Source organism: Eretmochelys imbricata, chromosome 7 (assembly GCF_965152235.1).
Source record: "Eretmochelys imbricata isolate rEreImb1 chromosome 7, rEreImb1.hap1, whole genome shotgun sequence".
Lineage (NCBI taxonomy): Eukaryota > Metazoa > Chordata > Testudines > Cheloniidae > Eretmochelys > Eretmochelys imbricata.
The window spans coordinates 51,963,899-51,979,142 of NC_135578.1; the positions used below are offsets into that span (position 1 = coordinate 51,963,899).

The 15,244-nt window shown below is 44.2% G+C and overlaps 1 protein-coding gene across 1 annotated transcript in view; it reads right to left on the bottom strand.

The window, feature by feature from the left end:
• Nucleotides 1–8,148: 8,148 nt before the first annotated feature.
• The window catches only part of EMC3 (ER membrane protein complex subunit 3), a 31,964-nt gene continuing 24,868 nt past the window's right edge, over nucleotides 8,149–15,244 (bottom strand). The window contains exons 8-9 of the mRNA XM_077821812.1: nucleotides 12,284–12,366; nucleotides 8,149–8,392 (exon numbers count right to left, since the gene is read on the bottom strand). Coding sequence (XP_077677938.1) covers nucleotides 8,264–8,392; nucleotides 12,284–12,366 — 212 coding nt within the window. The 3' untranslated portion in view covers nucleotides 8,149–8,263. The remainder of the gene's footprint in view (nucleotides 8,393–12,283; nucleotides 12,367–15,244) is intronic.

Genomic DNA, 15,244 nt, shown 5'->3' on the forward strand with positions numbered 1-15,244 from the left:
CCCCCTGCCCTGACCCCTGTACCTCTTCACACACCCCACACCTCCCCAGCCCCCTGCCCTGACTCCTGAACCCCCCTCATACACACCCAACCCCTGCCCTGATCCCTTCCCCAGCGCCTCCCCCACAACCTTCCTTTTCCGCCCACAGCTGTTTCAGCGGGGCAACGCTGGGAAAAGAGGGTTTGTTTCCACCGGGCGGGCAGCGCTTGGGAGGGAGGGGTTGTTTCCGCGGGGCCGGGGGGTTTTGGCCCTCAGCTGTTTTCTTTGGAGTAATATGACCCTCGCCTCTTTACGAGTTGTGCAGGCCTGTATTAAACAATCAAACTGTAAGCACCTAGAGAATAATAGCGTTATAAGTAATAGCCAAGATCAATTTGTCAAGAAGAAATCATGCCAAACCAATCTGATTTCCTTCTTTGACAGGGTGACCAGTCTCATGAATAGGGGGGTTGATGGGTTTCACCAGGCGTATCACCTGGAACTGGGGTACCACTGAGCCCCCTGACCCATCAGCTTGGGCTCCCTTTTACACTGTACTGCTGTGACAAGCTGCAAAGCCCACCAGCCTGCACTTTCACCAGCATATATACAGGTAGGGACACACCTAGCTGCAGTTACATGCAGACTCTCTGACCAGCCACTGTATGGGAAGACTACAGCTAGGGCAACTACCAGCTCCTCAGCATGCACCCCTTCTGGAGTATAAACCCAAAATTATACCATCTTGCACTTCACAGGGAACTATACAGCAAAAGCTCATAAAATTCACCCCTCCCTCAATGTGGAGAGGACTATACAGCAGCCCTGCATTATGATTCCCACACACTGGGTTAGATAAAGGGAAAACAAGTTTATTAACTACAAAAGATAGATTTTATGTGATTATAAGTGATAGCAAACAAACAACAACACAAACTAAATTTAATATACTAAACATATAGGGTAAGAAGCTGCTATTCGTATCATCTCTTTGAATATAAGTAGGCTGCATATTCTTAAGACGCAAGCTGCACTTGCTTACAGCGTGGAATCCCCAGGTGTTCCATTCACAGGCTAAAAATCCCTTTAGCCTGGGACCATCACTTCCCCCAGTTCAGGCTTTGTGCCTCAGGTGTTTCCAGGTGTGTTATTGTAGGGAGAGGGAGGTACCATCATGATGTCATTTCCACCTTTTATATCTTCTCCCCACTTGCTGGAAAGCTCTTTTGCTGTGACCTGGGTCAAACAGTTCCCACTGTGTAGTGCTATCTCTGAGAGGTTTCTATTGTACACAGTTCCTGGGGTAACCCTTGTGTGTGTGTGCATTTCCTCAATAAGCCATTAACATTGTTTGGCCTTTTTACTGTTGTACCTCAAAGGCTGCTTGTGGGTGTTTTCAACCTCAGGCCATGTTTCAGTAACACATACATAGCCAAACTTCATAATTTCACATACAATGATAGCACATACAATCAAATGAGATATTAATGTCTAGCAGATTAAAACTTTTAGAATGATACTTCATAAGGCATACTTTGTACAAAACATATCTTAATTACATGACAGTGGTGAATATTGCAGTGCCAGGGTGTCACAGGGGGAAACAGTAGACATGAAATATTTTGACTGTGGTAAGGCTTTCAACACAGTCCAATATGACGTTCTCATGAGCAAACTAGGGAAACATGGTCTAGATGAAAGTACTATAAGGTGGGTGTATTCAGGGCCAGCGCTAGACCAAATGGCATGTCAAGCGAAGGGCATCTTCGGTGCTCCCTCCCCATTTGTTAAAAGGCTGAAAATAGTCTAGGAGGTTCAAGGAAAATGTAGTTCTCAGAAAGCCTGGAAGGTTCCACAAGATTCTACAAAGGTCCAGAACATTCTAGGAGGTTAGTCAATGAATCCACATAAAGAATACCTGAAATATTTTACTTCAAACATTCTATTTTCCCTTTTGTTGCTAAAAACAAAAATGGCACCCTCCAAGCCCAGCACTCAAGGCAGTTGCCTGGGTCACCCGCCCCTAAATCCAGCCCTGGGTGCATGCAGTGTAGGTGTAGCCATGTTGGTCCCGCGATATTACAGAGACAAGGTGGGTGAAGTAATATCTTTTATTGGACCAACAACAGAGCTAAAGAAGAGCGCTGTGTGGCTCAAAAACTTCTCTTTCTCTCTCTCTCACCAACAGAAGTTAGTCCAGTAAAAGATATTACCTCACCCACCTTGTCTGTCTATAGCGGGTGCACAGCTGGTTGAAAAAAACATACGTAAGTGAGTAGTTATCAATGGTTCACTGTTAAACTGGAAGGACGTATCTAGTGAGGTCCCCTCCCCCTGGGTGTCTGTCATGGATCCAGTAACAGTCAATATTTTAAGTAATGACTTGGATGCTGGAATAAAATGTACACTTATAAAATTTGTGCATGACAGCAAGATGGGAAGGGTTGCAAGCACTGTGGAGGACAGTATTAGAATTCAAAATGATCTTGATAAATTGATAATTGGTCTGAAATAGATGAAATTCAATAAAGGCAAGTGCAAAGGTATAAGAGTTAGGAAGGAAAAATCAAATGCACAAATACATAATGGGGAATACGCGGTTAGGCAGCAGAATTGCAGAAAAGGATCTGTGGATCACAAATTGAACAGGACTCAGCAATATGCTATTGTTCTGAAAAAGGCAAGTATCATTCTAGCATGTATTAATGGCAGACGGCAGGTCTCTCTCTCTATTCAGGATTGGAGAGGCCTCAGCTGGAATACTGTGTCCAGTTTTGCACAACACACTTTAGGACAGATGTGGATAAATTGGAGAGAGTCCAGACGAGCGCAACAAAAATGATAAACTGTTCAGAAAACGTGACCAACAAGTAAAGGTTGAACAAACTGGGCATGTTTAGTCTAGGGAAAAGAGGACTAAGAGGGTGCAGGGGGGCTGATCACAGTCTTCAAGTGCTTCAAGAGCTGCTACTAAGAGGATGGTGATCAATTGTTTGCTATGTCTACTGAGGGTAGGACAAGAAGTAATGGGCTTAATTTTCATCAAAGGAGATTCAGGTTATATATTAGGGAAAAACTTTCTAACTATAAGGAAAATTAAGCAGTAGAACAGGTTAGCTGAGGGAAGTTGTGGGATTGAAGGTTTTTAAGAGCAAGTTAGACAAACACCAGGCAGGGATGGTCTAGGTTTACTTAGTCCTGCCTCAATTCAAGGGGCTGGACTAGATGACCTCTTGAGGGCCCTTCCAGCCCTACATTTCTATGATTCTATCATTCATTCTGTAAAAAAGACATAAGTGTTCAATAAATATTTCTGTTCTGCATTTGGGGAAAAAGAGGATATATTCTCATGATATGGTGATAACACTCTTTCCACTCCACTCGTATCTCTGGAGGATGTTAAAGAGCAGACCCCAATGTTAGACATTTTAAATCAGCGGTTCAGATAGCTTGCATCCAAGAAGTTTAAAAGAGCTCATTAAGTTCATGCTTAACTTTAAACACCAGTAGTCCATCAATGATTGAAGTTAAGCATGTGCTGTATATGGGCCAGAGGATTTAGCATCTTGCATGACTGAGCCTCAGCTGTGCAGGAAATTCAGAGTTTAACCTTAGCTTAAAAGAAATCTAAACATTTTTATTCTGATATACATAGATTTCAAGGTCAGAAGGGACCATTTTGGATCATCCAGTGGTGCAGAAAATTTATTGGCTCAAAGTACCAACTTCTAAAAATAATCGCTGTTTGAAGTATAACATGTAAATTTCTCCTTTCTGTGCACATTTTGTAAGACATTAATAGCCATAACTTCAGTATTTCTGGATTCACAGTAACATTAATGCATAAGGAAGCCTGAAATGTTAACATCCGTTGAAGTGAGCTGTAGCTCACGAAAGCTTATGCTCAAATAAATTGGTTAGTCTCTAAGGCGCCACAAGTACTCCTTTTCTTTTTGCAATATCCGTTTTAACCATCTCAGGTTTTTAGATAGTGAATCAAAAAGCCACAATGAAGCAGCACTTATTATTATGTCTTTCATCGTATACAAATAAGAAAAAGGGTATTCTCCTCCCCCTCATCCCCAACTTTCCTCTGAAGCTGTATTGGGCTGTCATACTTGGGTCTAGTTTCTGTTGTTTAGTGTATGGGTATTGGGTGGTCTGTGATAGGTCGGACTAGATGACCTGGTGACCCTTCTGGCCTTAAAGTCTGTGACTCTCTGTCACGAACAAAGGCAGCTAAGAGGAGAGCTTCAGAGGATGTAGCCGTGGACTCTGTGCTTGGAGGTAGCTGGACATGGTGAGTGGTGTGTTTGGCCCATCTGTGGGTTGTTTGTTTATTTGGTCTCTGTGTATAGACTCCAAGGCTGTGCCACAGCTGAGTAAGCAAAGAAGACAGGTCTGTTTGCTGGTTCCTTGATAAGGACCGCAAGGCTCTGATCCTGGGAGTGCTGATTAGCCCAGTTGTCTGAAGTCTCTGAGTGGTTCATCGCTCCCTGGTGGAGAAGGGTGGCACTGACCTGAGCTAAGCAGGGAGACTTCATATAAAAGGTCACTTGCTTTGCAAACTCAAGAGCTGCGAACAGAGGCAGCTCACAGGGGAGTTCAGGAAAGCATTTGGAGAGGGAGTTGTGGGAGACTCTTTCCAGGTTCAGCTTTAAGTGTGATTTTGTGGTGGTCAACAATGGAACAGTGGTGGTGACCTGTAAAGGATATGCCCCATGGGTGCCTGCCTTCATGACTGGCAGCTGTGCAAGGGTGTGGCTGGGCTGTTTGCCCATAGACAGGGGAGAGTCCCCCTTACCCTCCTGCCTAAGGTCAGTATGGGGGTTGTAGACCCCATTATAGTACCTCATATGGTCATTCATGCAACTTTAATTGTCATATTGCCTGACTTTTAATATCTAACTGTGAAACATTCAGATACAATAATATAGTATTTGTATGGATTTTTTTGTGATTTGTTTTCATTTTAAAAAATTATTATTCTTTTGCACTTTATGACTAGACAGCAGCAAAATGATATCTTCCTCACCTGTGAGTAGATGTTTAACTGTGCAGTGACTGAGGCTATGTGCAGGTATGCAGTGAACATGTGTACTAACAGCATGCATGCACAGCCCAGCATATCTTCACTCAGTGTTGGCAAAAAGTACCAACAAAAACAACAGCACAAAATTTCAGACCCAAGCCTAGAATCTACAGGCGAGATTCACAAAAAGGACGTAGGCTTACTATTGCTGCATGTAACTTTTAGCTACCATGCTGCCTGGTGGAATCCTCAGCCCTGAGTTAGGTGCCCAGGCTCCCTATACAATGTGTTAGGTGCCTAAGAATTGGATTCACAAAAGTCAGCAAGATGAGTGGGGAGCCACCTAAACTAGCCCAGATGAAATGCCAAAGAAGAGAAGGAGGTGGTGATCCCTTATGCCCAACAGCCCAGTGGTTAGGGCACTCACCTGGGAGGAGGGGACCTGGCTGTAAGTCCTTTCTCCAAATCAGGCTGTCTGACCGGGAGGAGGGGCATCCCTTTCTTGGTTGTCTTTTGTCCAGGTTAGGCATGCCATGAGTACGCCTACTGTAGCAGGTCCCGCAGACAAGACAGGTTGGGGAATGCCTAGTTTGTGAATCCTGCCAGGCCTTAGCTACTGAGCTGTTCAGCAATGTCAGCGCTTCGACAACTCTGGCATGTGCACTAGCAGAAATGTGGGCACCTAAGGTATTTACCTGCAGAAACTTCGCTATCTTGTGACTGTATACACCTACAGGGTTAATGGCAGCTCAGCAGGCATTCTGAGGAGCTAAATTAGTGGCTCCCAAGTTTTCCAGACTACTGTACCCCTTTTAGGAGTTCGATTGGTCTTAAAAGGTTAAAAACTACTTGCTGACAAAATCAGATATAAAAATACAAGTGGCACAGGACACTATTATTGAAACATTGCTGACTTTCTCATTTTGTAATTACAAAATAAGTCAAGTGGAATATAAATACTGTACTTCCATTTCAGTGTATAGTAGATAGAGCAATATAAACCAGTCATTGTCTGTATGAAATTTTAGTTTGTACTAACTTTGCTTGTGATTTTTATGTACCCTGTTGTAAAACTAGGCAAATATCTAGATGAGTTGATGCACCCTTTGGAAGACCTCTGTGTACCCTCAGGGCTATGTGTACCTCTGGTTGAGAACCACTGAGCTATATCATGCACTTTGGTACCTAAAGTGGCAGTTTACCCAAGTCCCTTTGTTAATCTAAGCCTATGGCTCTTGGCTTTGCAGCAATAGCCTGCACCATGGTGCCTCCCAGCCAAGTCCATCCATCCCTCTGTTCCTTACTTAACTTATCTGAAAATAAAATGTGACTATTTCATTCACAGATTTTAAGTGAGTCTGTTTGACAACCTGGGGCAGCTAAGTGCCCTGCTGCTTATTTCTGTTGTTCTTCCCTGATGACCCTTTGGCTATGCATAGGTCCTAGAAAACCCAACAGATGTGTATTAGGCCCCAAACAATGCAGCTCTGAAGAGTGCTTAATGCATCATCTCTCCCTTTGTACTGTAGTGTCAGCTAGTGACAGGGTATACCTGGTCCTTTGTAGCTCCCTGCTGGAGGCCCTGTGGTCCTGCCACAAGAAGGAGCAGTGAGGGTGGGTCCTCTAGGTCTGCATGTAAGCAGCCAATCAGAGCCCAGCAGGCTCAGATAAAAGGACGCAGGGCCCTGGCAGGTCAGTTCCTGACTGGGACCAGTGGGGTGAGGACAGGTACTTTGTGGTGGTCACAGGAGCCTGACTGCCTGCATTTACTGGACCTGGGAGAGAGAAGACCTGAAAGCTTTAACTCTCAGGTAATGGGTGAAAGGAAAGGCACCAGATGGGTAGAGGCCCAGGGAAAACGGCAGCAACCAACTAAAGGAGGCAGTATAGGCTGCTGTAGATAGGCTCACTGGGAGTGGTGGGTGGGCCTGGGTTCCTCCACTGGGAAAGTGGGCTAAGCCCCGAGAAGGGGACAAGCCTGAGTGATGTGTGGGAGTTAAAGGGCTCATGGATTGGTCTGAAGACCCTGCGGAGTTTGTTAAACTCTTTGCTACCCTGGAAGAGGTTCATTCATTTTTTGACTGTTACTTGGCTGGAGGGCTGAGCCACTGAAGACCTGTCAAGCAAGGTTGACAGCTTATAGGGGGGCACCAGGTGGGGGTGGGGGAAGGTTACAGCACCACACCCAAATGATAGGAGGAACTCATGTGAGGTGAGTGTCCACTGTCACGAAGCGGTTTAGCACTAGCTGCAGTACCATCAAAAGAAAAGCAAGAATTATTTTACTAGTAACTTAAGTTGTAGACACCAGGTCACTGTTACACATACTTATATCACATTAAGTTTATGCAAACAGTTAAGTACAGTAAAAACACCAAGAACCATAATCCAATATTAACGTTTCCAAGGGCAGTGTGAATTTGGCGAATGTGGACTGTACTTCTTGTGCTCCCTGTTACACATCATCTTAGGTCAAGATGAGTGGAATATATATTACAAACATCTGCAAACTGCACTTTATATCTTGGTTTTTCAGAGGAACAATAATTCTGACAACAGTTGCTTGTGTGGTATTCGTTCAGTGTTATTTCAAGGTTTTTTTTCTTTGTATGGTTTTCTCAGAGGAAAACAAAACCTGATAAAACGGGAAAAGACTATAAACACAAGGAGAAAAAATCAAAACCTGAGGAAACTGAATGTTGAGGCTGATTCTGAAAGATGAGCGATATCGTTTTTTGGTACTTCAGTTCTGCATTTCTTCTTCTGATATGGTTATATTTTTGACTTTGACTGTTTTAACATCAAAGATCAATTGCATTTCTAGCTGTCTGGATGATTTAAAGGAGAAAATACAGGTGACTAGTGCATTACTTCATCTGTTTGATGTTTGAAGTGTTGTAGTGAAGTTTTGAGGTCTTTATCTCCAAAACCCTATTTTTCATTTGTTTATGATAGAACTAGAAGTTATTGTTTGTCAATAAGCCTCTTGTTTTAGCTGCCATGACTGAAAGATGCATGTCTTCTAAAAAGAAAAACCTCTCGTGGTAACTGGAAACCTATACTGATCCCCTTTGGATCAAATATACCTTGAAGACCGATGGGAACAATAACTCTTTTGAGTCTCACATTAGTGGAAGTTAGATAACTGCAGTTCTGATCTCTTTTATTCTGAGCATCAAAAAGTACAGTATATTTTAGTAAGTAACAGATTTTTTTTTTTAAACATCTTTGCATGAAAACTCAACTCTGCTTTCAGAAGATAGACGTCTGTAACTCTTCCTTAAACATGCCTTCAAAGTGGAGATCTTTTGCCATGAGCTCTTCTTCCACATCCTCTAATGCCCACTGATGATCAGTCAGTTCCAAAGCTTCCCATTCCGTCTACAGGGAGAGTAAATAGAAGGGGAGGAAGAAACAGAGAGGGCTGAGTATTAAAACAGTTCTCTTGTCACTTCCTGTGCATATTCTTTTCAAGGATGGTGCAATGTTCTGTATAAACAAACAGGACTATGCCCAATTTCACACTCCTTCCTCAAAATAAATACTTTCTGCATGAAATTACTCACAAGTAGCCTACTCTTATTGAAGAACATATCTGAAAAGTTGGTTAATTAAAGCATTTCAGAGATGTAAGGCCTTTTATGCTTACAAAAAATTTGAAAAATAAGGCTTTTCTTCTTTCTGAAAAGGCCTCTAACTTTTTAGAGTACTGTTCTCCCTCTAAACCCCCCGAGACTACAAATGCCACATTGGCTGGATTTGTTTGTCCCCAGGGGAGCAGTGCCTCTTGGCAATAGGTAATTCACTTGGGAGACATTGCTAAGATTAGCTGTACCTCTGAGAATTCTGCAGGCCTCATGTCAGAATTGATGACATCCACAGGGTTGGGGCTATCCCCGCTGCAGGTCCCAGGAGGCTGTGGAGCTTATACACTCTGTAAGATTGGAGTGGGCTGCTCAGACTGTCTCCTGAAGACCTTCTAAGGTCAGCAGTTCCAGCGCTGCAGCTGGAGCAACAGTCTAGCAGAATTTCTGCCCAACCTTCCATACAGGTCCCATTTTCACCTCACTGACGCTGGGGCAGAAGTCCCTGTTACTTCCTGAGTCATTAGCAGTGTAATCGGTTACAGTGTAACCATAATCAGCAAACACACAAGAATTCTATTTTTAAAGACAAACTAATGGGGTTGATTTGTTTGTGACTGAGCTTATACACATGTCTGAATGGTAATGAAACTTCTCTATTCTCAAAAAAATAAACTTAGGATGACTTAAAATACCACAGGGAAGAAACAAACATGGCAGAAGTCTTATTTGCCTTTTATAAAAACAGGCAGGTTCTAGATTCTAAAAAGTCATTGGAAGATAGGTCCATCAATGGCTCTTAGCCAGGATGGGCTGGGATGGTGTCCCTAGCCTCTGTTTGCCCGAAGCTGGGAATGGGTGACAGGGGATGGATCACTTGATGATTACCTGTTCTGTTCATTTGCTCTGGGGCACCTAGTATTGGTCACTGTTGGAAGACAGGATACTGGGATAGATGGACCTTTAGTCTGACCCATTACGGCCGCTCTTATGATGTTCTTGATGTCAGTAAGAAGGTACCCAGCACTCTTGTTAAGAAGTGGCTGAAGTCCAGCATCCTTCATGGACATGGTAGTTTGTCTTCTCTAAAGGAGGCACTGACGATCACTGAGCAGTACTCCCGAGTGCTCTCGGTTTCACCAATCTTAAGAGGAAAGGGTCTCTCTTGTATGAGAATGTACTGATGAACAGTCCATTTTGATCAGGAGAATGGCACCACTGCTTCATTCTGCATCTTCGGAACCAATGAGGCCACTGAATTTCCCTGCTGAATTAAGGTGAGAGCTCTTAACAGCAAGAAGCTCCTGGGTCTGAGGTTGGGCAAAGACAGTCTAGGATGAAATAGCTAGGCAGGATTTGGTGGCTGCTATCAAAGCTGAGAAGGATCTCTTGATTTCCTTCTTGCCTGTGGCATAGAGTCTCAAGGACTGTGACAGAGGGTGCTCCCCTCAGTAAGCAAGGGATTAAACTGACTTCCCCTCTTCGCTTGAACAGGTGCTGAGGCCTAGAACAATGGGTGTGGGAAGGCAGGGCTCCAGGTTCAGGGGGATAGATGAACCCCGGCTGGGGAATCTTAAGTTTGTTTTGCTAATGCTAATATGCCTTGATTTAAACAGGAAAAGATTTTTTTCAGCTGAGAAAAATCCTTGTGGATGATTACTGTCCTTTTTCTGCTGAGTCACCCCACCAATTACAAACTCCTTATGTCACCCATAGCTGGTCTGGGAATAAATCTTGAGTCCCTTGTTCTGACTCCTGGATTATGCTTAATTTGAGACAGGTTGTCTATGAAGTATGAGATTACCAGGCAGTGTGGAGCAGGGATGTTCTGGGGATTGCTCATCAATAAGCAACGTCTGGACATTGGGTGTAGTTTGGCTGGTCCCTCCACAGGTTGGGCCCGTGGCTAAATGGTGTCTTTCACCACAGAGCTCAGGAAACTCACTGAATCAAAGCATTTTCAGGGGCAGACCATCAGCCTGACTAACTCCCTTCACAGGCAGCAGCGTGGGAATGCTCTAGTCATGGTTTGTGGGAAGTGGTGGGAGCAGGCTAGTGGTGGTGGGGGGAGGAGGAGGCAGTTACTACACTCCTTACATTTCCATTAACCAGAAGGGGAAGTCCTAGGAGTGTTCCAGTGTGTGAGTGGGTACAGAGACTGCTTGGGAGAACTGTGGCAACCGTAGTTCTGTCAGGTGCAGGCAGACAAGATAGTTCTTGATATTGCAGGTCAATGCCCCAAGTACCAGTAATTGTGTCATCAAGCAGGCAGAGGTTGAGTAGCTCTTCAAGGCACCTCTCTGATTCCCTGGGCTCAGGCTTCCAGTATTTATGCTTTCCTTCTCTGCCTTGGTCTTTCACAAGGCAAGATGAAACACGTACGACACACTAACCTCACTTAGGCTCAAGTTCTATTACTAATGCTCAGGCTTGAGAATTTTCTGTTCCTGTCAGTCATGCCCAATCTTTTCTTCTTGAGTGACAGATAAGCCTCACACATGGACACAGTTTCCATACCTTTAACAATCCGTATCACAGGACTCCCAGCTCTCTGGGTTTTCCAGATTACGCTGTCAGGTGCTGATGAAATCCTACAAGATTTTTACAGAGAGAGCTTGGAATGATCCATCTAGGAGCCCAGCTAACCCTGATCTTCCCTGGAAGTTCACCTGGCTGTTGTTTCTGCCTGTTATCTTTGCTCATCAGCAAGCAAGTTTTTCAATTCAGGAAGAGCCTCGGGCATTTTAACTCTCCAGTGCCGCTTCACTAGTTTTGCTGGATTTAAATTTCAGAGTCACTAAACTCAGAACTTCTGTCTGAGTGCTCTTTATACTTTCTGTCCTTGAGCTACCTTCCTGACTGTACTCTCCTCTGCCAGGCAGGTGAGGATACTCCAACTCTTGATAACTCATTTCCCTGACCACTTTGGTGGCTTTTCATAAAGATGAAGTTGTGCTTTCTCCTCATCCAAAAATTTTGCCAAAAGGGGGGCACACTTTCATCTGAGCTAGACTCCTCTACTGATTTCTTTTCCAAGCTCCATCATAGACCTGCTCCATGAGTTGGGCTTGTGTTCAGCTTCACAATGACCCAACAACCCCTTTTGTGAAGTCATCCAGGTTATTTGCTGCATTTGGGGGAAGGTCCAAAGAGGAAAATAAATTAAGAGCTTGTCCAAATGGATCCTCTCTTGTATTCAGACAGACCTGTAAATAGCTAGGTTTGCTTCAGATGACTAGAAAGCCCATTCCACTAACACTATGGAAGCTTCTACTTTCTGTGTTAGTTATATGCCAGCTCAGATTTGTGGAAAAAGTGTTTGGATATCATTATGCAGAAATACTCTCTCAATGCCAAGGCACAATAGGCCACTTTGAAAGTGCTGTTCTGTAGCTTGGAGTGCTAATGAAGAGCAGCATTTCCTCCTGAGGTGGTTTCTTCTGCTCTGTTAATCTCCAAGAACAGGGAAAAGGTGGAGGCTATTTCATGAGATAGCTGGGCTACTTATCTATAACAGGAGTTAGCAGAATATTACCTTCACAGATCTCCATTCATCCTCTTTCCTCACTCCTTCAGAGGACCTGTGTTTTCCAGGCAGTGAGAAAGGGAAGAGGGGCTGCATACAGTACATAGGTTTGTAAACGTACAGCACACACAAGTGAATTTGGAAATTTAAGCAATACTGTACCTTAAAGGCTTTGTTAGTATCTGCGGGCATGGCCATTGCTGCTCCTGTCATCTGTTCCTGCATCACCCTAGATTGGTCTGCAGCTGCAACAGAGAGAAACAAGAGTGGATATTTACTTACTCCACATGGACAGAGAGCTCTCGAAAGCACTGTACCACCAGAGAAGAATTTCTGGATCGGAACTGTAGGCTAGAGAGTTGCAGGCACCCATCCACCATGATCATGCTATGATGACCCTGCAGGATGACAGTAACATATGCTCATGAGGCAGAGTGGAAAGGAATGTTTCTCATCTGCTAATTCCTTCCTGAACCATGCTGAGCACCAGTGCAGATGTATGGGTAACTTTCCTCCATGTGCAAGTTTACATTTTGTCCCCTTACTGACAGACCCTGCCTTCTCCAACTTAATGGCTTCCAAAGATACAAACACACAACCTCAGACTCTCCACCAGTGCAGGATCTTTTTAGCATTCCCACTGACTATTTGACTAGGCAAAAGGCAAAGTGTCACAGCTACACAGATCTCCAAACTGAAAACGTTCCATGGAAACTAACGCTAAAATGGCTAATGGCCAGAAACAATGAAGGAAAAACAAAACTCATCTTGAACAAGCGAACTGCCCGTAGTGAAAGGCTTCAGTAATCTTCTGCCCAGAGGATGCTCCTACTGAACCTGCAATGTCCAGAGAAGCTGTGGGGAGAATGCTATTAGCCCTTTTGGTGATGGTTCTGCCCAGCTTTCCTACTAAAGCTTCACTTTTCTTGGGTGTAAAAACCTGCAATGACTTAAGCGGAGTGAACCTTGATAAATGCAAGGTAGGGAATCTCTGCTAGCCTGCACTGGTAGATGTTTAGAAACCATATCCAGCTGTATGGCCCTGTTTGTATCACTCAAATAATAAAAAGCCAGTTATGCTTGGCCCAGTGGAATAGCAGTAGTTTCACTTTGGGAAGAACTCTGCTCTCACTACCTCATTGGTAAGTGATGTGCGTTACCAGTTGTGGTTTGGTTTTTTTGGGTGACCATTGACCAGCAGCTTGAAGGCCATTTGTACTTCTATTAATTCCAGGAGACTGTAATCAAACTTCCTTTAGAAGCTCAGTTACATGCATGGAAACATTTTCTAGGCTACATGATACTAGTCTGATGGGCTGGAGAGCCTGGCATTTGACTACTCAGAGCATCATTCCTGTGAGCATTGTTCCGAAGATGCCAGCTGTGCAGTTTGCACTAGTAGTGGAGGAAACAGCATGTTCAGCTCAGAGAAATGAATTTCTGACTTCTGTGCAAATAGCTAATGGATTCAGTGTGCCATTGCAACTATGGCACCAGAGCTGGCAGACTTGGAAGATCCTTAGCTGAAAACTCCTGGTCTTGTACTAGAAGAACTCGGTGATCTCAATTTAGAATTCTGTCCATGGAGAGTTAAGCAAGAGCTCTCTTTGTGCTGAAGGACTCCCTGGTTAGAGTCTACTGTTGAGTTGGGATGGAACAGCTCTTCTCATCTATTATCACACTCAGGTTCTGGAAAAAAGATTTGCATATGTTGATTAAAGTAGGGTCTACTGTACAGGCTGAGGAAGGCCAGCTCCACTCACCCAGATATGGCAGAACACTACTAGCTTTTCTCCCTTAGAGCTACAGCATCCACCATCTTCTTTGTGAAGGGTTTGGGGGCAGTTACCAGCCAGAATGGCAGGGGTCTGTACTGGAAGAACAGTCCTCTGATGACTCTTGGGACCTGCTGATGACAGAGCTCTGAGAATCTCAAGGATTGATCTCTTTTGTGAAAGGGATGACTGGAAAGGCAGTTTTGTCCCGTTTGTTTTAACGGGATCGTCAGAGAAGAAAAACTGAGTTTTGTGGGGTCTCTCTCTAGCTATCTAATACAATCCCTCCTAGGGATGGTAACTTCTAATGCAATGGAAGAAAACTGAACACAGCTACAAATGATCCATCCTGTGGCCACTAAGCCATGCTGCCTGAGTCAGCTTGTAATGCTTGTTCATAGTCCTTGGTGGGGATTTCACATCAGGGTTTCTCAACACAAGTCAATAATTTTTAAATAGGTAACGGGGAAAGTCTTTTCTCAGAACCATCCTAAAGATGGACATGACAATCCCTAAAAAGGCAGAGCCACGGAGACTGATGCCTACAGCAGGCCAGGCTGAGACAATTTACCCCCTCTCCTTTGTCCCAGAGTGAGCCTGAAACAATGAACTCTTAGGACCTTGGCTGCATATTCTTCTTTAGTAGCATCCACGATCCTGACATTTGCAGCCACTGTTGCAGTCAGTACAGCAGCCCCTGCTGCTCTGATGTAAACTTCAGTTTATTTTCTGCTGTCCCCACCCTTCCAGTGGATCAGAGATTCTAACTTGGAGGCACAAGAGTGAACTGTAAAAGTTGTTGGGGAAAGCTCCAGGAGTTCTGGGGTTATTGCCTGGTGTTTTGGCATGAGTCTCAAACCCAATACCTGCTTCCAGCCCTTTCTCTGAGGTGGCTGAGGCTTACTGAAGTGGGCAGGGGCTACAACTCCTGTGTTTCTCTTCCCTGTGAGCAGGGGCGGAGAGAACATTTATATACGAGGTGTGTGGGGAGGAGGGAGATGTGAACTCCTAGCTTCCCAGCCAAGAAACTTTTGACAGCAACCAGTTGTCCCACTGCCCCGCATCTAGAAGCAAAGACTAGTTAAGTCTTTGCGCTTTTCTTTAAAGCTAAAAATCCAAACAGATTTAGAGATTTCTCCCCACCTGTTTGAGGCTAATGAAGGAAAAGGCAACTGGCTACATCCACCCTAATTGAATTGACCTCGTTAGCACGGCCCCCCCACTTGGTAAGGAAACTTCCATCTTTTCATGTGCTGTATATTTATACCTGCTTACTGTATTTTCCACTCCATGCATCTGATGAAGTGGGTTATATCCCATGAAACTTATGCCCAAATAAATAAAATTG